The sequence below is a fragment of the Suncus etruscus genome, chromosome 13 (assembly GCF_024139225.1).
Source record: "Suncus etruscus isolate mSunEtr1 chromosome 13, mSunEtr1.pri.cur, whole genome shotgun sequence".
Lineage (NCBI taxonomy): Eukaryota > Metazoa > Chordata > Mammalia > Eulipotyphla > Soricidae > Suncus > Suncus etruscus.
Window position 1 is genome coordinate 48,296 of NC_064860.1, and position 22,516 is coordinate 70,811.

The following is a 22,516-nucleotide window of genomic DNA, read 5'->3' on the forward strand; positions in this document are numbered from 1 at the left end:
CCGCCGGAGCACTCGGGGACGCGCGGCCATGGAGGGGAACCGCGACGAGGCGGAGAGGTGCGTGCGGATCGCGCGCGAGGCCCTGGACGCCGGCGACCGCGACAAGGCCCAGCGCTTCCTGCACAAGGCCCAGAAGCTCTACCCGCTGCCCGCCGCCCGCGGTGAGGCCCGCCCCGCGCCCCGCGCCCCGGCCCCGGCCCCGGCCTCGGCCTCCCCTCCGCGCGCCCTGCGTCCAGCCCAGCACTGGCAGGGCAGGGCAGGACAGGGCAGGGAAGGGACCGGACCCCTCGGCCCGTGCTGTCCAGCCCCGAGAGCGCCTCCACGCCCCCGCCCGCTGCCTCCGGGACGACCCCGGGTCCCGCGGCCTCGCGCTCCCGCAGAGGCGCCCGGGCCGCCCCGCCCTGGGGTGCCGCACCCTCCGCGCCCGGAGCCCCCTGCCCTGCGGAGGCCGAGCTCGGCGGCCCCGGAGATGCCGGGGCCCTCCCGCAGAGAGCCCGAGGACGCAGGCCGGGCTTGGGCTTGGGCTTCAGCTGTGCAGGAACGGGCACAGTGCGCCCGGAGCGGCGGGCCCGGTGCCCGCTGCCGTCTGGCACTCCGGTGGGCGCTTTCTACGCGGCCTAGGGTCCTCGGGCCCCGAGCTGACAGGGCTCGAGTTGACCCATGTGGAAACAGACTGGCCCGGGGTCTGGGCAGCGGCGACGGCAGGTTGGGCCCGGATGGGCTTCGCTTCCCTGCACTCGCTGTCTGTCACCTGGCACAGGATGCGGGGCCTTCACTCTGTGTTGGAAGGAGGCCGGTCAGAGTGTGGGCTGAGCTCCCGTTCTGCTGTGTTCTTTGAAATTTCCTTTAGGGTGGAAACTTGTTTCTTTTCTGTGCTCGGTCTTCTCCATTCCCTCTCTGCTGAATGCTGTTCCACACAGGACAGGGGGAAACGACCTAACCAGATTCTACAAGTTTAGTCATGTGCGCCTATTTCTGCATTTTGGTGTGAAAGATGTCCAGAGATTTTCATCTGAGATTCGGTACAAGTACATTTCCAGTTTTTCTAGCTCTTGGCCACTAGTAACCACCATGCTCCTTTTTACATACTTTCTTTTTGTAAGTGAGATCACAGAGTTTATTTTCAGGTCTTGTTGATTGTGAGAAGATTTCCTTTTTGAGGGCTGCATAATATTTTCTGAGTACCCTCTCACATTTTCAGTATTCATCCACAGATATTTGTATGGTTCTTGTACCTTGGCTATTGTGACTAATGTTGCTCTGAATATGAGTGTCATATATATGTATATATATCTTTGAGATACTGCTTTCAGTATCTCAAATCCAATCCCAGAAATGGAATTGTTGGATCAGACAGTTTTTACTTTTGAGACTGTCATACTGTTTTTCTTAGCAGCTATTACGCTTAATGTTCCCATCCACAGAGCTCAAGACTTTGGGTTTCTTCCCATCTCCCTCCATCAGCAGTTCTTTCCAGTTTGTCCCTGGTTGTTACTTTCTTTCCCCAAACTGTGAAATTATATCTTATGGTGGTTTTGATTTTTTTTTTCTTTTTGGGCCACACCTGATGACGCTCACGGGTTACTCCTGGCTATGTGCTCAGAAATCGCTCCTGGCTTGAGAAACCATATGGGACGCTGGGGCATCCCAGCGTTCTCTCCTAGTTTAGCGAGTGCAAGGCAAATGCCCTGCCACTTGCGCCACTGCCCTGGCCCCTTGATTTATATTTCTCTAATAATTAGCCAAGTTAGAACCCCTTCTTATTTAGTCGTCTCTTTGTATATGGTCTTAAAAGAAATTGGTATTCGAGTGCCTTAACCTTTTTGAACCAGGTTATCTGTGGAGTTCTTGGACTTCTCTCTTTATAGGCTCTGGACATGTGGGCACCCTTATCAGATATATGATTAGTATTAGTATTTCACTCCCATTAAATGAGTTGTCTTTTACTCTGTTAGTTTGTCCTTTGATGCACAGCTTTTAAAATTTAATGTTGATCTATCAGTTTTTGCTTTGATTGCCTGTGATTTTTCTATCATAGCCAAGGAATCATTGCCAGAATTTTAATTTGGGGGTGCATATGTAGGGGGCTAGTATGAGGAATTCAATGCAAGACCTCATACATATGGACTGTGTATATTCCCTTGGAATTGCACAATAAATCCAGTTATTTTAAATCTTCCTATTGTTAAATGCATTAATATATAGAAAGCATTCACAGTGGGCACTCAGATACTTTGCTACTATTGTTTTATACTTGGTGCCACTCTATATAGTATGAGACTCTGAGCATGTTTGGTTTGGGTTTTGTTTTGGGGCCATACTCAATGATGGCTCGTACCAGGTGGTCCTCAGGGATGAATCTTGGCTATGCACTCAGTAATCCCTCCTGGGAGTGCTGGAAGAACCATAGGGAATGTAGGGGATTGAATTAGGGTCTACTGCCTTGCAAGTAAGCACTCTCCCCACTGGACTATTGCTCTGGTCACTCTGGGCATTTTTTAACATCTATCTGTCATTTTGTCATGCAAACAACAGAATCAGTCGACTAAAGTCCTCTATCAGATATTAAGAACAAGGGCTGAAGTTGTGGTACAGGGCAGGGCACTTGTCTTGCATGCGGCCAATATGGGTTTGATTCCTGGCATCCCCAGCACTGCCAGAATGACTTCTGAGCTCAGAGCCAAGAGTAATCCCTGAGCACCGTTGGCTATGGCCCCCACCCATAAAAAGGATATTAAGAACATAAGATGGGGGTGGGGCTAAAAAAATCCTTGGGCCAATAATTACTCATAAATACATAACCTTGGAATATTAAAATTTTAAGTGAAATAGATTTTAAAATGCTATGTTATAAGACTTTATGGGATTAACAAATCATTTAGGACAATGGTCCTCAAACTATGGCCCGCAGGCCACATATTGTATTTATTCCCATTTTGTTTCTTCACTTCTAAATAAGATATATGCAGTGTGCATAGAAATTTGTTCATAATTTTTGTTTTTACTATAATCTGGCCCTCCAACATTCTGAAGGACAGTGAACTGGCCCCCTATTTAAAAAGTTTGAGGATCCCTTTTAGGACATACTTATTATGCTACAATCTTGACTTTTTTTTATTGGTGACTAGGCTTGCACTTGGCTCTGCATTTAGGGGTCATCCTGGGGATATTCAGGGACTATAAGTGGTGCTTGGAATTGAAGCCTGGTCAGCTGCACTCAAGGCAAATGCCGTCTTCCTGTGCCATCTTTCCAGCCCTATTTAATTTTATTTTACTTACGGTACTCTCGCAGTGGGTGCTCAGAAGACTCAGGAGCCCTATAGGCATTTCTGGGTGACTGGGCCAGGGTCTGAGGATGTGGTGTGCTCCAGGATTCCCCGGGTCACCCTTGGGCGGCTAAACTCAGGCAATCTGGGGGCCATGTGGTGGGTGGAGCCAGGCACCCCAATCGCTGTATTGTTTCTAGGTCAAGGGAAAAAGCATTTTACAGAGTCTTCTCAGAAGATTTGTGGGAATAATGGAGAAATTTAAGAGAGGGGAAATAGAGAACATTTATGTAAGTTTTAATGAAGTACTTAATGTAGAAGGAAGTTGTAGATTATGGTTAAAATGAAGGGGCTGAAGAAATAGTGCAGGATTTGCCTTGCATACGGCTGACCTGGGTTTGACCCCCTGGCACCACATATGGTCCCCTGAGCCTCACTAGGAGCGACACTTGAGTACTGCTCAGGGATGGCTCCAAAACAACACAAAATAAAGCAAACAAAGTTTGATCTAAGAAATTCCCTTATTCTAAGCTGCCATCAAACCCTTAGAATTGGGAGTTTGGACTATTTCTGTGAAGGTATTTTCATATTTGGATAGACAAAAGAAAACACTACACTTCAAGTGTCTGTTACTCTCCAACAGTGAATTGAAAAATATGTACTAAGTTCTAGAATTTATGTTTTCTTATATTTTATTCTTCCAAGTGAGATATCTAACTGATAAAACTGATAAATTGATAAATTGATAACTATAAAGTGATGTGATACATTGTTGCTCTGTGCTTTTAGTTGAGAAATATAATCTTATACTTTATTGAGTTGGACTTCTAAGTGAATATTGTTTATAGCTTTTATTTTTTTAATTTTTTAAATATCTTTATTTAAGCACCATGATAACAAACATGTTTGCAGTTGGGCCTCAGTTATAGAAAGAATATCCCCCATCACCAGTGCAAATTCCCACCACCAATGCCCCTTTCTTCTTCTTTCCTCACCCCTTGCCTGTATTCAAAACAGACATTCTACTTCTCTCACTCATCGACATTGTCATTCATGGTAGTTCTTAGTGTAGTCATTTCTCTCTAACTGCATTCACCACTCTGTGGTGAGCTTCATATCGTGATCTGTTTCCTTTCGGCCCTCATCTCTATTGTCTCTGGGCATTATTACAATAATATATTTTATTTTTCTTTTCTCCCCCCCCCCCCCATTTCCTCCAGGTTCTCATGTTTTGTTTGAGTTTCTCAGAGTAGTCTCTGATTACCTTTTGGATTGCTGTATTATCTGTAGTAATCTCCCCCTTTTCATTTCTAATTCTGTTTATTAATTTTCTCTCTCCCTTTGTGAATTTTACTAGTGGTTTAATAATCTTATATTTTTTCAAGGAACCAACTTTTGATTTCATTGACCTTTCAGATTGTTTTTTGGGGTTTCTGCTTTATTAATTTCTGCTCTATGCTTTGTTATTTCCTTCTGCCTACTTAGTTTGGGTTCATTTTGTTGATTGTTTTCCAATTTATAAGATGTGTCATAAAGCTATTTATGTAGGCCCCCTTCTTTCTTCCTGATGTGTGCCTGCCACTTTGACTTTGAATCTGTGCTTACTATTGTTTTTTTGTTTTGTTTTGTTTTTGTTTTTGTTTTTGTTTTTGGGCCACACCGGGCGGTGCTCAGGGGTTACTCCTGGCTGTCTGCTCAGAAATAGCTCCTGGCAGGCATGGGGGACCATATGGGACACCGGGATTCGAACCAACCACCTTTGGTCCTGAATTGGCTGCTTGTAAGGCAAACACCGCTGTGCTATCTCTCCAGGCCCTGTGCTTACTATTAAGATGTGTTTCTTGTAGGCAGGAGAATGTTGGATTCAGCTTTTTGATCCATTTTGCACTCTGTGTCTCTTAACTGGTACATTTGGCTCATTGACGCTGGGAGAGATAACTGTCATGGGATTAAGAGCCATCTTTATGTGGAAGTTTTGTGTGTCTTTAGGCTTGTCTTGTCTTAAAGTAGAACTTTCAGTTTATTTTTATAAGATTGGTTTGTGTCTGTAAAGTTTCTGAGCTGCTGTTTATCCATGAAGCAATGTATACTTCCTTCAAATATGAACGTGAGTCTGGTTGGGTGCTGTATTCCAGGGGGATTCGTTTTGTTGAGTTTTGTCACTATATCCCACCACTTTCTTTTGTCCTTGAGGGTTTCTTGTGACAGGTCTGCTGTAAATCTTAAGGATGCTCCTTTGAATGTAATTTCCTTTTTTGATCTTGCTGCTTTCAGTATTCTCTCCCTATCTGTGGGGTTTGTCATTGTGACTAGGATGTGTCTTGGGGTGCTTTCCTTCACATGTCTTTTAGCTGGCATTCTTCGGGCATGCAGGATTTGGGGGCATGCAGTCTTTAGCTCTGGGAGTTTCTCTGTAATGATGTCCTTGACCACAGGTGGCGAACACGTTTCTCTCCCAACCAAAATGAATGCAGCTCTTTGCCTCTTATCATTATTTTGTATACTGTGGCTCTTTGCCAAGTTTGGATTTTGTTATGCTGTTTTTGAGGAGGGACCTCTGAGGAGAGATCTCCGAGCGTGTAGTCCAGTCTTCCATCCCTCCGAAACAACTGCACGGGCCAGCGAGCGGGGGAGCCGTGTGTCACATGTTGGGTCACATCTTGTCATGAGTTCTGAGTGTGGAGGACGCAGCACACCCTCACCATCACTGCAGGATTTTTACCCTCACTCAAAATGGCAAAAAGCAATATGTATTTAATAGATTATTGTTAAAATTATATGCTTTTGAGTGAGTGTTTGCCTGTTTTGGCAGGTCACTGTGTGGTGTGGCTCTCTGACTCTCACAGTTTAAAATTTTGGCTCTTTGTGTCAAACTTGTTCGCCACCCCTGTCCTTGACTGTTGTTGATTCTTCCTGGGGATTTTCTTTCTGGGTCTCTGGGGGCTCCAATGATTCTTTTTTTTTTTTTGGGCCACACCCGGTAACGCTCAGGGGTTACTCCTGGCTATGTGCTCAGAAGTTGCTCCTGGCTTGGGGGACCATATGGGACACCGGGGGATCGAACCGCGGTCCGTCCAAGGCTAGCGCAGGCAAGGCAGGCACCTTACCTTTAGTGCCACCGCCCAGCCCCTGCTCCAATGATTCTTACGTTGTTTCTATTGAGCTTATCAAAGACTTCTATTTTCACCTGTTCACATTCTTTGAGGATTTTTTTCATTGTCTGATCATTTGCTTTAAGGTTTTTTTCCAATTTCTTCTCCTGTATGGAGTTGTTCTGCATCTCATTTTCCAGCTCACTGTCTCTATCCTCAGCTGCTGTTACACTGTTGAAGTGACTTTCCATTGAGGTTTTCATTTCATCTACTGTATTTTTCAGTCCTCTTATTTCTGTTTGGAGTTTTCTGATTTCTATCTTTGTGGTCTATTCAGCTTGATCTATGCTTTCTTTGAGTGTTCTGAACATCTTCCATATTTTTACTCTAAACTCCTTATCTGAGGGGCTGACTAGGTGGTTGGTACTTTTCAGGTTGTCAGAGCTTGCCATCTTCATTCTCTATGCATGGTGTTTCCCCATTGCAACACTTCTAGCATGGTTTTTACTACATGTTGTGGTGGGGTTCATGGGCTAGAAGATGTGCGCAGCTGTGGAGCAAAGCAGGAAAGCAGGCAGGGAGCAAGGCAGCAGCCTTTTATCTCACGAAAGACTTTGGTGATCATTTTATTGATTTGTTGAATGTGTTTAATAAACTCACTGGTTCCGCTGGACCAGACCAGTCCTAGCTCTGCGTTGCACGCTGCTTGCCTGGACTCGTAGTCCTTAAACAAGCTCCTTTAAAGTTAAATATTTATTCCTCGACTTCATCCTCTAAAAGTCTTCTATGCTTTAACCCTGAGTATACAACTTGGGACTCTCACTATGTTGTAGATCTACTGGAATCATGATCCAGCTGCTCCAGAGGTTTCTCCAGTCAAATTTTCTGGAAACGACGGAGGCCTGTCGGGTCCAAATCACCTACCATCCCCGCTCACGTTTCCGAGCTTCCTAACGCTACCGCCACTTCCAGCACAGCCGCCACCTCTTCATCGCTGTTTATAGCTTTTAAATCTCTTCATGTTATGATTGAGAGTTGGATGGATTATTACTATACATGATTACCTGCTATATTAGAGAAAATTAGAAAATTCTAGGGACAATGTCAGCAGGAAGAAGGTAAATTTTTGTTCTGTTTCTTTAACTATGTATTTATAGAATTACTGATATGTTTTGGACTTCCTTTTTTCACTACTTTCATTATTTTATAGTTATAGCAGCAGTTTGAAGTGTTTTTTTTTCCTAAAAAAATAATGTTTTGTTTTTGTTTGTTTTTGGGTCACATCCAATGGTTCTCAAGACTTTGTCTGCTCTGGGCTCAGAGGTTACTCTTGGTGGGGCAAAGGGGACCACGGAGGATGCTAGAGATCAAACCCAGGTCAGACATGTGCAAGGCAAGATCCTACCCACTGAACTATTTTTCCTGCTCCAGGAAAAGCACACTTACTGTTTTTAAGATTACCATCATAAAAAAAAAAAAAAAAAAAAAAGATTACCATCATAGAGGCTGGAGAGACAATATAGTGGGCAGGGTGATTCCAAGCATCCTATATGATCCCCCAGGACTGAAGTAATGACTGAGTACAGAGACAGGACTAAGCCATAAGCACCTCTCCCCTATATTACTTTGAAATTTAAATAGAATAAATTTAAAGATCTGCCCTCTTGGTCTCACTTTAACCAAGTCAGTGGTTTTTAAGCTGCTGTTTTATATCTGGAGTATTAGACAACCTATTTTTTTAATTTTTATTTTGATCATAATGTCTTACATATCTTTCACAGTAGTATTTTTAGGTACATATTAACATTGAATCAGGGGAATGCCCATCACCAAATTTGTCCTCCCCCCATCCCTGTTCCCTTCCTGCAACCCATATCCCCCACCATCACCCCCCGGGCTGCTAGAATAGGTGGTCCCCTCTTTGTCTAGCTTACTATTAGTGATCATATATCTGTTTGGTCCTGGTACCCTCCCTTGTTTCCCCCTCTATTTAAGAGGGGAGCTAGATAAATCGAGTTATGTGGTTTTGTTTGAAGGAAAGAAAATAGAATGGGGTACAAAATAAGAAAAAATAAAAAAATTAAAAAAAAAAGTCAAATAAGCTGAAAATGGGCGGAGTCCTTCTAGAGCAGGGGTCTCAAACTCAATTTACCTGGGGACCGCAGGAGGCAAAGTCGGGGTGTTCCTTGAGTGCAAAGTCAGTAGTAAGCCTTGAACATTGGGGGGTGTGACCCAAACAACTAAAACAAAATAAAACAAAACAAAAAAAGATTCCTCTAGGGCAGGGCCACAAAATGTTGTATGGAGGGCCACAAACGGCCTGTGGGCCGCGAGTTTGAGACCCCTGTTCTAGAGGCTTTCAACCTCAGTTTGAGAGAGGACATGAAAAAGGTAATTGAAACATCACAACAATACAGAAAGAAATATCAAATTAAATATCCAGTGAGCACTACAGCAATAAAGACAAGCACCACACAATAGTCTCAGTTCTGAAATCAAATCATGCCGGAGTGCAAAAAGAAAGAGAAAGATAAGATAAGATAAAATAAAATAAAATAAAATAAAATTGGAGACATCAACTTCAATATCTACACCAAAATAAAGACGTCAAAAATCGATAAATCAATAAATAAATATGTGGAAAAATGATTATTTTGTGCTTTTATTTTTTCTTTTCCCCCCTGCATAGGCACATTAACTATTGGGGATATTGTAGAGGTAATTCCCTTGGCCTTGGAGATACAGGGTTTCCCCACCGTTTAAGTATACCGTCATGGGATTAACTATAGACTCCTTGCATGATCATTTACTCTCCCCTCGGTGCTTTTGTGGTGTATGGACAACCTATTTTTTTTTAAGACAACCTTATTCCGTTGTTTTTGTTTTTTTTTACTAATTATAATTTAGTAACAGGTAAAAAAATTGCAAACATTTATAGCAATGGTGCTGATAATGCCAAGTGTTATAAAATGATCCACAGATTTCAACTGCTAGCAGTGCTCTTCCAGATGTTATGGTTGATGTTATGTTATGTTCAGAGCTCAACTGTGCTCTGAACCTTAGGTGAATAGTTGACTTACCTGGCATCCATCACTGCTTTTCTGAGCCTTCATTTCCCCAACGTGAAAAGGGTGCTTATTTCTTCATTCACAGAACCTGAAGTACCTACCAGGACTGCATGGCAAGGAGAATCCAGTAAGCAGGGAGTGAGGGCTCTCCTTCAGCATGCCGAGGATACCAGATGGGGTGCCGAGGATTGCCCTTTCTTTGCTGTACTTTCTTGAGCCCCTACGATGACAAAGTCCCCCTTTTCTCCTGACCCCATAGTTTGTATCTGTAATTGTTATTTTTGAATTGAGAGAAGGACCTCTCTGATGTGCTGTCAGAATGTCTTGTATTATTACTGTGCAGGCTTTGGGGTGGTGGCTCAGATAATAAATAAATGGCTTCTCTCTTCTGTCCTTTTAGTTCCTTTATGGAGCACGAAGTTAGGATTCACCTCCATCCAGACTGCTTTCTTCCACGTGTTGTCTGTGGACTTGGCTGATCCTCTTCTAGTTAAAAATGCCTTTGCCAGCACAACTCTTTTTACTATTAATAAAAGTTGCATTTAATCTGTATATTTCTCTAGGTAAATGGCCTTTTAAAGACTCAGTTCTTCCTGTCTGTGGGGACAGAATATCTATTTCTTTGTGTCTTCTATTTCAGCAATGTTTTTAAGTTTTTAGTATGAGTCGTCTTTCTTGTTAAATTGTTCCTAGCTATCTTAGTCTTTTTGAGGAGATTATAATTTGGGTTGTTTTCTTATTTTCATCACATTAATGTTTGTGTGTGTACATATACGCATATATACATACATATATGTAGATATATGTATGTACACACACATATATAAATATAAATGTGGGGTCTCAGCTTGCACTTTCACACTAAAAACCTGTCATGAGAAAAAGTGTATTTCAGTCAGGGGTTCTTGAGCAGCTTCTTGGATCTTACTGAGGTGGTCAAACATCTAGCTCTGCTGCTATCCCTGCCACTTTTTTTTTTGTTTTGGGGCCACACTTGGTGATGCTCAGGGGTTACTCCTGGCTATGTGCTCAAAATCGCTCCTGGCTTGGAGGACCATATGGGGTGCTGGGGATTGAACCGTGGTCCATCCTAGGTTATTGCATGCAAGGCAGATGCCCTACTGCTTGTGCCACCGCTCTGGGTCCCCCTGCCACTTTTATTACCAGAGTTTAATGTGAATCACCTGATGGTCAGAATTGATGTAATTAAGGCACTTGTGCTAATTAACTCAGAAAGGTGAAAGGAAAAAAATCAAGTGATTTTACAGGTGTATGACAACAATTCCTTCTCTTCTATTTGTTAAAAAGACTGGTGGTTGGGGGAAATAATGGGTTATGATAAGCTGATGAAGTAATCTGTCAGTGAAGAGCAGTCAGGGTGGTGATGATCTCCTGTGGCTGCTGATTGCAGTCACTGGTCAAAGAACCACTGGAAGAAGCCACTTCACATGTTGGTTGCAAGTGGTAATTGTCTCTCATAAAACAAATCTGAAAAGATATGGGAGGGAAATGCTCTGAGGCCAAAAGGGAAGGTGTTAAAGGGGTAGAGAAAGGGTTTTGCCTACAATGCAGACATGCACAAATTCACACATCTGCAGTTGATCAGTGCCCTTCATTGGCTGCAGCTGGTTGAGGGCCTTGGGCTTTTCACAAAGCACCTTCTGCAGAAGGGTGGTGGCCCTGGTATGTGGGACTCTTCTGAGTCTTCAGCTTGCTCCTCTTTTCTGCCTGTTTCTTTCCCAAAGACTGAATTTGTGGAACCTACATCGACTGGAAGAAAAGCAGCCGGTGCCTTGCACTGGAATTCCCTCTGATCCAGTTACGTTAACAGCTTCTATACCTTTGGCCATATCGAACTCCATAATCACCCCATCTCTAATGCTGAGCAAAGACTTCCTGGAGTTGTTTCTTTTAATAGCTGTCCGGTGAACAAAGGCATCCTGTTTAGTGTCATTTTTATAATGAATCCATAGCCATTTCAAATATTGAACCATTGACTTGGATTGCCAGCACAGGTTTATGCATCTCTGCATTGCTCTTGCTACAAAACCCTGTACCGACACTGGGAGAATCTTTTGAGCGAGAACTCTTTACTCTTGTATTCTGTACACCTTTGCCAGACATATAGCCAGCTGAATCCTCTGGGCTGTCATGAGTTTCACCATCATCTGTTATCTACATTACTTTCACAAATTTTGAGGGGAAAAAAATCCCATCTTGCTGTTCAGGGTTTCACTCCAACAGCTTCCTTTTACTACATTAATATCAACAGTATCTCCCACTCTCAACTCCAGTTTATCCTTGTTTTGTGGGATGTACTTAAATAGAATCCTGCACTGACTTTTCTTGGTCTCCTTAATGTTTTTGGTTTTGGATCTTTTGAGTAAAAATTCTTCACTGTTGTTTACATAAACAACTTTATATTTTTATATTTTTATATTTTTAGTTGTTTACATAAACAACTTTCTTTTTTTTTAACTTTTCTCTTCTTGGGGCATGTGTACAGAAGGATTTTTAGTGGATATCGCACAATCAGTTCTTCTTGAAAAATGTTGGTAATTATTCCAGAGCAGCCTGAGAGTACTCAGAAGTGAATACTCCAGCAGAGGGTATAGCATATGCGGTGCAGCAAGAGAAGACTGACATGGTGATACCAGTTACCTTACTCAGTATCCCGAGAAATTTGTTAACCCGTTCACTGTTTTGAAGTTTTCAAGTCCCTGTTTGGTTGCCAATACTGTGGGGGGTTTCTCAGCTTACAGTTTTGCACAAAAAACCAGGCAGTCATGGGGAAAGTGCATTTTGGCCAGAATTTAACGTAAGTCAACCGAGGCTGGGGTTGATGTAAATAAGGGTTCTTGTGCTAATTAACTCAGAAAAAGTGAAAGGAAAAAGTAAAGTGATTTTATAGTTGTATGACAACACATATATATGGAATATTGCTTTTTTTTACTTTAATTTCATATTTTTACTTTAAATTTATTTATTTAAATACCATGGTTACAAGGTTGTTCATAATACAGTTTTTTCAGATAAAGTTGTTCATGATTGAGTTATAGTCATAGAATGTACAACAACCTTTACTAGTGTACCCTCCCACCATCAGTGTCCTTAGTTTTCCTCTCACCCTCCCTGATGCACTCTTCTATCCCACCCACCCTCTCTTGCCTGCCTACTCTGCGGCAGGCATTTTACTTCACCTAACTCTAACACACCCTTCTCTCTCTCTCTCTCCCTCCCTCCCTCCCTTCTTCTCTCTCTCTCTCTTCCTCTCTCTCTTTCTTTTTCTTTCTTTCTTTCTTTCTTTCTTTCTTTCTTTCTTTCTTTCTTTCTTTCTTTCTTTCTTTCTTTCTTTCTTTCTTTCTTTCTTTCTTTCTCTCTTTCTCTCTTTCTCTCTCTCTCTCTCTCTCTTTCTCTCTTTCTCTCTTTCTCTCTTTCTCTCTTTCTCTCTTTCTCTCTTTCTCTCTTTCTCTCTCTCTCTCTCTCTCTCTTTCTCTCTTTCTCTCTTTCTTTCTTTCTTTCTTTCTTTCTTTCTTTCTTTCTTTCTTTCTTTCTTTCTTTCTTTCTTTCTTTCTTTCTTTCTTTCTTTCTTTCTTTCTTTTTCTTTCTTTCTTTCTTCTTCTTTCTTTCTCTCTCTCTCTCTCTGTCTCTCAGGGGAGCCATGCATATTACTTTATTTCCTTTCAGCACCTGGTTCTTGTCTAGTGATCAGTTCCAAATACCATGTTCATAGTAGACCCTTCTCTAATCTAACTGCACTCTCCATTCTGTGGCAAGCTTCTAACCATGTACTTCTATACATGTCCCATGTACATCCTCCTAATCCTCACTTCTATCATCTCTGGATATCATCCCTATACTGTCTTTTATTTTTCTTATACCCACAGATGAGTGAGATTATTCTATGTTTATGCCTCTTCTTCTGACTCATTTCACTCAGCATTATCTCCATGTCATCCAGGTATAAGCAAATTTCATGATTTTATTTTATTTTCTAATGGCTTCATAGTATTCCATTGGATAGATGTACCACAGTTTCTTTAGCCACTCATCTATTGCCAGGCACTAGGATTGTTTCCAGAGTCTGGCTATTGTAAATAGTGCTGCAATGAACATAGGAGTGCAGAGGGCATTTTTCTATTGGGTTTTGTGTTTCCAGGGTATGTCCCTAGGAATGGTATTACTGGATCTTAAGGAAGCTCAACTTCCAGTTTTTTGAGGATTATCAATTTTTTTTTTTTTAGAAAGGCTGGATTAGGCAGCATATCCACCAGCAAATAAATGGGAGTCCCCCCACTGCTGCCCTGCATCCATTCCAGCACTGGTTGTTCTTGTTTTTTTTGTGGTGTGTGCTATTCTCTGCGGTGATGATACCTCATTGTTGTTTTGATCTGCATCTTCCTGATGATTAGTGATGTGGAGCATTTATTTCATGTGCCTGTTGGCCATATATATTTCTTCTTTGAGAAAGTGTCTGATCCTTTTTTGATGGGGCTAGATGTCTTTTCTTGTTAAGTTCTGCCAGTACCTTATATAACTTAGATATTAACCCTTTATCAGATGGGTATTGGGTAAATAGTTTCTCCTGTTCAGTGGGTAGCCTTTATAGCTTCAAAGGAAACAGTGACTATGTTCAGTTTAACATAATCCCATTTTTTTTTCTGCTTCTACTTGCTTAGAAGGGCATATTGATTTTTGTAGCCACTTTACTTACTGTTTCTTATTTTTGTTAGTAGTCTTTTAGGTTTTCTATGTATATTTTATCATCTGTTAATACTTACAGTTGCATTTCTTCACTACTAATTTACTTGCCATTCTTTTTCTTTTTTTGCTGCATTGCCCTTGCTAAGACTTCAATGCTCCGTTAAACAATTGTTGATGAATGGGCACTCCTCATACTCCAGATCTCAATGGATATATCTTTTTTAAATTATTATTATTTGGTTTTTAGGTCATATCTGGCGGCACTTAGGAGTTCCTCCTGGCTCTGCCCTCAGAAACCACTTTAAGCAGGCTTAGGGGACCATATGGGAGTCCGTTCAAGGTTGGCTTTGTGCAAAGCAAATGCTCTGCTGCTATGCTGTCACTCCAGCCCCAATAAACCTTTTTTTTTTTTAAACCATTGAGTTCGGTGATGCTAGCTGTTGGTTTGTCATATATGGCTTTTAGTAGGTTTTTGTACTTTCCTTCTATACCCATTTATTCTGAATTTGTAGTTCCCTTCTTTGTTTTGGCTTTTTCCGGCCATACTTAAGAAGCTGGAGCCTCTCTCGCAGTGATACCCAGCTAATTGTGCCACAGATTTATCCAGTGTATTGAAGTCAGAAATGGATGCTGAATCTTGTCAGTCTTCCTTCACTTACTGTACCTACCATTTGATTTTAATCCTTTCTTTTTCTTCGCTTTGAACCATTCTTGCAACCCTGGTCATATTCCATTGAGCATAGTATATGACCCTTTTATATACTGTTGATTTCATTTGGCTAGGAATTTATTGGGAATGTTTGCATCTCTTTATCAGAAATTTTGATGTAGAGTTTTCTGTTTGCTGTCTTGGCATTAAGATGATGTTGAACTCAAAAGAAATGCTTGGGAACATTCTATCCCCAATTTTTGAAGCTTGAACAGACTAGGTATTAGATCTTTTTTGTATGCTGTATCAGAACTAGTGAAAGAACAAATGAAAACAAAAGCCAATTAAGAGGAAGGGAACAACTAAAGTTACAATTGAAATATATAAGTTAGAAGAAACTTTGTGAATTGGCTTTCTTTTAGAAATGACACATTCTTAGAAGGAGACTTTCTCCTGTACTGAATCCAGAAGAAACAAAGAATGAGAACAAGCTATTCAAAAGGGGCCTCTTAAGAAGTCCAGTCTACACGGTTGGTTTTGTTAACATCTAGCAATGTAGACACCTAGCTAACTAGAGTTAAGTATATCAAGATGATAAGGAATGTTTTTTTCTCATGTGGGATGTATGTTACTTTTACTTATTTTGTGTTTTTTGAATGAGCTGAGCAGCATCATTTTTATAATTGTACAAATAAAAGCCATTCACAGCTTGTAAGGATCACCAAATGGGCCCATTTCTTTTTCAAGGGGTTGCATACATTTAGCCAATGGCATCTGAAGCTTCTCACTGCTCCACATCTATGCCACTGTTATCCTTGTCCTTTTTCTGGTAAGTCATCCCACTGGCTGCAAAGTATTATCTTGAGAGACTGAGCATCTTTTCTTGGGCCTGTTGTTCTTTTGTATACTTAATTTATAAAATGGGTTCGGATCCTTTGCTCATTTTTGAAAGAGAGAGAGAGAGAGAGAGAGAGAGAGAGAGAGAGAGAGAGAATGTGTGTGTGTGTGTGTGTGTGTGTGTGTGTGTGTGTGTGTGTGTGTGTGTGTGTATGTAAAAGTTAAACCCAGAACAGGTGAGACATGGGCTTTGCCTCTGAACAATTATCCCATTTTCTTTCCCTAGTTTTCGAAAATTGAGATTTAAAAGAATTATGCATTTGTATGAATTCTATATGCATATCTTCTTTCAAATACATGACTTATAAGAATTTTTCCCTCCTTCCAAAAATCACTCCTGGTAGGTTCAGGGATCAAATAGAATTCTGGGTATCGACCTCGGCCAGACCCATGCAAGGCAAGCACCCTACTAATTGTTCCCTATCTTTTTGTTCCCTGTCTATGCTTTTTAAAAACTCTAATGTCAGTAACAATTCTAATGTCAGTTGTTGATTGAAATGTAGTCTGTGAGATTCCCCCTCCCCCCCCCCCAGCACTCAGGGGTTACTCCTGGCTTTGCACTCAAAAATTACTTTTGGCAGGTTTAGGAGACCATACATGATGTCAGGGATCGAACCTGCATCATCCACATGCAAGGCAAACACCCTACCTGCTGTGCTATCACTCTGGCCCCTTACTATGAAATTTTAAAAATAGAAATGAAAAGAGAAGGAATAGCACATTCAGTTCCATTCCATTCATTTTAGAGTTGGTGCTTTCATGCAAATACTAGTGGGGGTGCTCATAGTGATGGTGCTCCCTAAGAAAGATGCTCATTAGAAGTGGAACTTGCAGATGTGCTTGTTGGGGAGGTACTCTATAGTGGTAGGGTTCAAGCATGTGCTCACTGAGGGTGGCTCTAGAGTGGTGATGCTCACACACATACTGGCTGAAGCATGCACTTCTTTAGAGGTTGTGCTCACACACTTCCTGAGTTCACACTTGGTGGTGTTCACACACATGCTTACCCAGAAACTGCATTGTTGGCCCTGTGCTTAACAGCACTCACAGCTTTAGTTGGCGGTGCTGACATGCACTGATGTGATCAGGACTTGCCTGCAGCCCCTGGGAGTCTCACAAAGCACAGGTGCAAGGGTCTTGGGCCTGTGTTGACCTCAGGGAGCAAACTCACCAACTCATGCTTACAAGGCCCTTTCACCACTGACCATCTCCTGCCCCTTCCAACCTTCCCTTAGTATTGCTTGAAGCAAACCCTGGACAGTGTGTGTCACATTCTGCAGACACGTGGATGCAAGTTCCTTCATACACATATACTGTGGTCTTTGCTCTCTTCTCCCTGCTGTGCCTTGATGTATCTGGCAGTATTTTCCTTCTGCCCAGAAATTTACAGTCCAGTATCTACCAGTAGAGTCTTTGGATCGCATTTCCTGAATTTCGTTTGTCCAAAATGACTTCAACCTTGTGTCCTTCTTAGCAGATTTGTTAGGGTAGGTCAGTTTCAGAGTTATTCTCTCTAGGCAGGTCAGAGAGATGATTATAGTATCTTTTTTAAAATTTTTTATTGAAACCATTGTGATTTATGAAGTCTTTCATAGTAGTATTACAGACATACAAAGAATCAGGGCCAATCCCAGCACTAGTGTGAACCTCCCTCCACTAGTATTCCAGAGTCCATCCCATCTATGCCCGGCCTGCTGGTGATTCCACAGTGGCTGCTGCTGTGGTTGAGGAAGGAGTTTGGTAACTGGGATTTCTGTTTTTCCTAGAAATGTTGCATCAGCTTTAAAGCATTTAAAATTGGGGGCTGGAGCCATAGTGTGGAGGGCACTAGCCTTGCACGTGGCCGAACCAGGTTCGATCTCTGACCTCCCATATCATCCTCCCAGCCTGCCAGAAGTGAGCCCTGAGCACAGAGCCAGAAGTCATACCTGAGTACCGCCAGGTGTGGCCTCAAAATAACAACAACAAAAAAACCATTTAAAATCATTCTCACTTTCCCCCGTGCTGTCCAATTTCAGGTGATGTGTTGAGTACCTGAGGGGCTCCCATCCAGAGCTCCTTAGAGCTACACTGAGGGTGCTGATGGCCCCACGGGCCCCTCCGTAGGTCTTATGGAGGCTCGGACTCTCCCTCAATCTGCAGCACTCTCTCCTGTGTAGACCTGTGTGCTCCGTGAGACCCTAGGCATAAGATCTGTCTCTGTGTTGCTCTGCAGCGCTCCTGGAAATTATTCTGAAAAATGGCAGCTCAGCTGGAAGCAGCCCTCATTTCCGGAAACCAGCAGCAGGTGCAGAGCCCAGAAAGCCCAAGGGCGCCGAGGACAGTGTCCCTGGTGGTGAAGGTGGAAAAGGCTACACCAAGGACCAAGTGGATGGGGTTCTCAGGTAGGACCCCTTGGCCAGCAAGTGGCTGACCCTGCATGCCCTCTACTAGTGTTTATGACATCCCCATTATGAAAAAAGACAATGTTTTGAAATGTATCATCATTTACAGTAAGCACTAGTCAAAGAGGTACCGTATTTTCCGGCGTATAAGACGACTTTTGAAACAAAAAAAAGTCAACCGAAAATCGGGGGTCGCCTCATATGCCGAGTATATCCCGAAAAATGTTTCAATATGCTGCTAAACGAAAGTTGTCTAAATATTGCCACAAAACGAATTTTCCAACTCGATCCTGCACCAATCACTGCCAGACTGCTCGGACCGCCTCTCTAACTCAGCCCATCCAAGTAGGCTTTTGATGCATGCAAATTAGGCAGTGTTCTGGGTCCGAATCTACACTGTCAATAGCTGCTCAGATTGGCCAGAGTCAAGAGGAAGTCTATGACAGTAGAACCTTTGAACCTTTGCTTGTTGTGATGGGCTCACTGTGGTACATACAGTTGCAGTGCAGCACAGGAACGTTCTGTCTGATACAGCGAATATAGGCCTAAACCTATGTTTTAACTGCAAAATTAGGGGATCGTCTTATACGCCCAGTAGTTTTATATGCCGGAAAATATGGTAATACCACAAATTTATTTATTTTTTTATATTTTTGGTCTTTGGGCCACAATTAGCCATGCTCAGGGGTTACTACTGTCTTGACATTCAGGAATCACTCCTGATGGTGCTCAAAGGGACCAAATGTGATGTTGGGGATAGAACCTGGGTTTGCTGTGTGCAAGGCAAGTGCTCTACCCACTGTATTATCTCTCTGGCCCCTGAGAAAAATTTGTAAAGAAAATTTTTTTTTTTTTTTTTTTGGTTTTTGGGCCACACCCGGCGGTGCTCACGGGTTACTCCTGGCTGTCTGCTCAGAAATAGCTCCTGGCAGGCACGGGGGACCATATGGGACACCGGGATTCGAACCAACCACCTTAGGTCCTGGATCGGCTGCTTGCAAGGCAAACGCCGCTGTGCTATCTCTCCGGGCCCAAGAAATTTTTTTTTGAAAAAAAAAATTGAGTTCTGATATATGCATGAAAGCAGAAGAATTGTAGGAGAAGAAAACAGAATGAAGAACTACAGCGTTTTCAATGTTCTAACTGAAAGATATTTATGTTTGCTTTCTATAATCTTGAAAGCTGTTGTGTAAATGCAAACCCTGTGATAATTTTCCCTGTCCAATACTTCTTACCCTGATGCTTCTGTGTCAGCCTTTTAGTACAGCTCAGTGTTCTGCATGAAGAGAGAAAACAGGTGGAGCTGGAAGCTGAGACTGGGTGTCGGAAGCAGAGGTCCAACTTTCTGCCCTTGATCATTAAAAAAATTTCCAGTCCTGAGTCAGGTCCTGACATGGGACCTAGGAGAAGGGTTGCTTAGGAACCTGCTACAGGGCTGCGCTCTCAGTAGACTGTGAATGTGAGGCTCAGCAAGGACAGGCTGAATGGGGCAGGAGGAGAGAGTGGGGGCTCCTCTCTTTTCTTCTCTCTTCCTACTGTCTCCTTTACTTCCTTTCTTAGATCACCTTCCTTCCTTTCATTCTTACTTTTTTCTTTACCCTCTCATATCATTATTTGTGATCAAATTCATTTTCAGCTCATCATCCGTGTGCCTGTGTTTTGCTTTGGCTTCTTTCTATGCAAAGGGAAGAACCTGGTGTGGGTCTCCTCACAAGAACAGGCCTGACTCTTGAGAAAGCTATGGCAGCAGGTATCTGATTAGCTGGACCTGTCCCTGAGGACAGACAGTACTGACATTTCCTGAAACTGCTGTCCTTTGCCTCAGTGACAGGATACATGAGAGAGGTATCCAAGAAATGTGAGGTATCTGCATTATTCTAAAGCAACCATGCTCTATTTTTTATTTGGATTCACTTTTTTTTTTTTTTTTGGTTTTTGGGCCACACCTGGTGACATTCAGGGGTTACTTGCCACAGCATACATAAACTTTTAGGGGAGCTCAGCCCACCAGATGTATCCTCAGATTTTCCTGGTGGGAGAACTGAAATAACCCCCATGGAGTTCCTAAAAGGCCCACTGTGGATGCCTTTTTCCCTTGCATGGATGGTTGAGCAATTTCCAAAGAGATGCTTGGTATTACAGTTTTGGTCATTATTTGACTATCTCTCCTTTGTAAAAATTACAGGCCAAAATAGGGCCTTTATCAAATTCCTTTTCCCAGTGAAATTTCTGCACCAAATAAGACAGGCTTGGTCTCTTTCTGTCAGCCTATTTACTTCTAAAGGCCATTCAAACATAGCATCTTCAAGACAATGTCTTCTCTCCTCGTCTTTGAGCACCACAGCAGGATGACTTTGCCTCAGGGACTTTCCCTGTCACTTTGAATACCTGCTAATAAACAGGTTTGGCTAGTGTAGAATTAGACTATTTACTAGGTATAATTTTTGTTGTTGTTGTTGTGGTTTTTGGCTCAAGGGTTATTCCTGACTCCAGGCTCAGAAATTGCTCCTGGCAGGCACTCCGGGATTTCAACCATGACCTCCTGCATGAAAGGCAAACGACTTACCTCCATGCTATCTCTCAGGCCCCTAGGTATAATTCTGTACCCTTTTCTTATGTTTTTATCTCTTTCCATAACCAGACCATAGGAAGTGGGTCTTAGCCCCTAGCTAGAAAACTATTCCCTCAGGTTATGGATATTTGTTATTAGGAAGAAAACCAGGATTCCTGCTATCTCTTAATTTACATCAGTAATGACACCTAGGGCCAGGAACTACTTTGATATGTAAGAAATTAGCCTTCCTTTTATCCTCTGACTCCTAACTGAAACCTATTCTATTCTAAGATTACAAACTACCTAAAGTCATGTGTATTTGTTTTAAAATCAAACAATGTACATTGATAGTTCCTGTACTTTGAAAGAAACAAATGTGGGCATTCCTTTCATGATATGACTATCTCTTTACCCTTTATATACTCCAGCCTGGAGAGTAAAATTGCCTCACATCTGCTGCAGACATGGGCCCCCATACAATATATTTTGTGTGGTCTCATTATTTCATATTTCATATTCAGCCACTCATGTTACCTGTTTTCCTCTCGTGAAGGATTTTCCTCCCCACCAGAGATGCTGAGGCACAAGGTGCCTGCAGCAATTACTCCTGGCTATGCGTTCAGAAATTGCTCCTGGCTTGGGGGACCATATGGAAAGCCAGGGATCGAACTGAGGTCCGTCCTAGGCTAGCATGGGCAAGGCAGATGCTTTACTGCTTGCGCCACTGCTCCGGCCCCCTTGGACTCACTTTTTGATTTTATTTGATACAGCCATACTTGGTGTTGTTTGGGGGCTCCCCCCCCCCCCAGCTTTCATACCCTGGCTATGCACAGGGTACCAGGTGAAAGACTCCGGTGAAAGCATGTGCTGTCTCTCAGGCCTGTGTGATTTGGGGCGGGGACATAACTGGTAGTGCTCAGGGGCTACTTCAGGCTCTGCACTCAGAAATCACTCCTGGTAGGCTCAGGGGACTGTATGGGATGCTGAGGTCCAAACCCTGATCATCTGCGTGCAAGGCACATGCCCTTCCTGCTCTGCTATTGCTCCAGCCCCAACCATGTGATTCTCTTTTTAAAGGACTGCAGAAGGACTGAGTGTGGTAGAGTGCTTGCCTTCCAAGGGTGAAGCTGGCTTCATCTCTTGCACCACAAAATGAAGCAGGAGCCCTCAAGATAGCTATTGGAATGAAGCCCAGGCTCTGAGTTCAAGTACGTGTGCTTCTGGGTCCCCTCAGTACACAAGAACAACCTCCAAGCACTGTTGAGTGTGGCTCAAAAACAAAGTACCCCACAAAAAATAAGAATCACCTGAAAAAGTTTGCCAGCTGGGGATATGCTCAAAGGGCTAGAGTATGGCTTTTCAGAGAGGATCCCCAGGCTTGATCCTGGGAACAACCCTAGCACACACTAGGGTGGCTCTGAAACAGCAAAATCTGTAGGCTTACCTATGGACTTTGAAAATATCTTCTAGAAATAGGTTGTATAACCCCACCCCAGATTTACCTGTAACTTTACCTGCAAGACCCTTCCATTCCTGGGAGGGGTCCTGGGGAGATTATAAAAGGTTTTGCCTGAGGGGAAAAGGGGGATTTTGCCTGGATGGAGGATGGAGGAGAAAGCAAGATAGAGAGATGGCTGAGGAAGAAGGTACAATGTAGGGCTGAATAGGAAACCAGTGTAAATGGTTATGATATAGGCCACACATGTTGGCCAGGGCAAATAAAGCTGATATTTCCTGGAACCTGTCTGAATGATTTTCTTGCCTCTACCTGAAGTTGCTGACCCACTGGCTAGAGAAGGAGGTGCAGCAGAGAAAGGCACCTCCATGCCTCCATCACCATCCAAGCCCAACCTAAGGGCTTAACTCAACAGGTTGTAAGTCTTAGAGAGAATAGGACTTCCC

The 22,516-nt window shown here is 42.8% G+C and overlaps 1 protein-coding gene across 1 annotated transcript in view; it reads left to right on the forward strand.

Moving 5' to 3' along the window:
• The window catches only part of DNAJB14 (DnaJ heat shock protein family (Hsp40) member B14), a 57,750-nt gene continuing 35,234 nt past the window's right edge, over positions 1–22,516 (forward strand). Inside the window, exons 1-2 of the mRNA XM_049785857.1 lie at positions 1–161; positions 17,892–18,060. Coding sequence (XP_049641814.1) covers positions 29–161; positions 17,892–18,060 — 302 coding nt within the window. The 5' untranslated portion in view covers positions 1–28. The remainder of the gene's footprint in view (positions 162–17,891; positions 18,061–22,516) is intronic.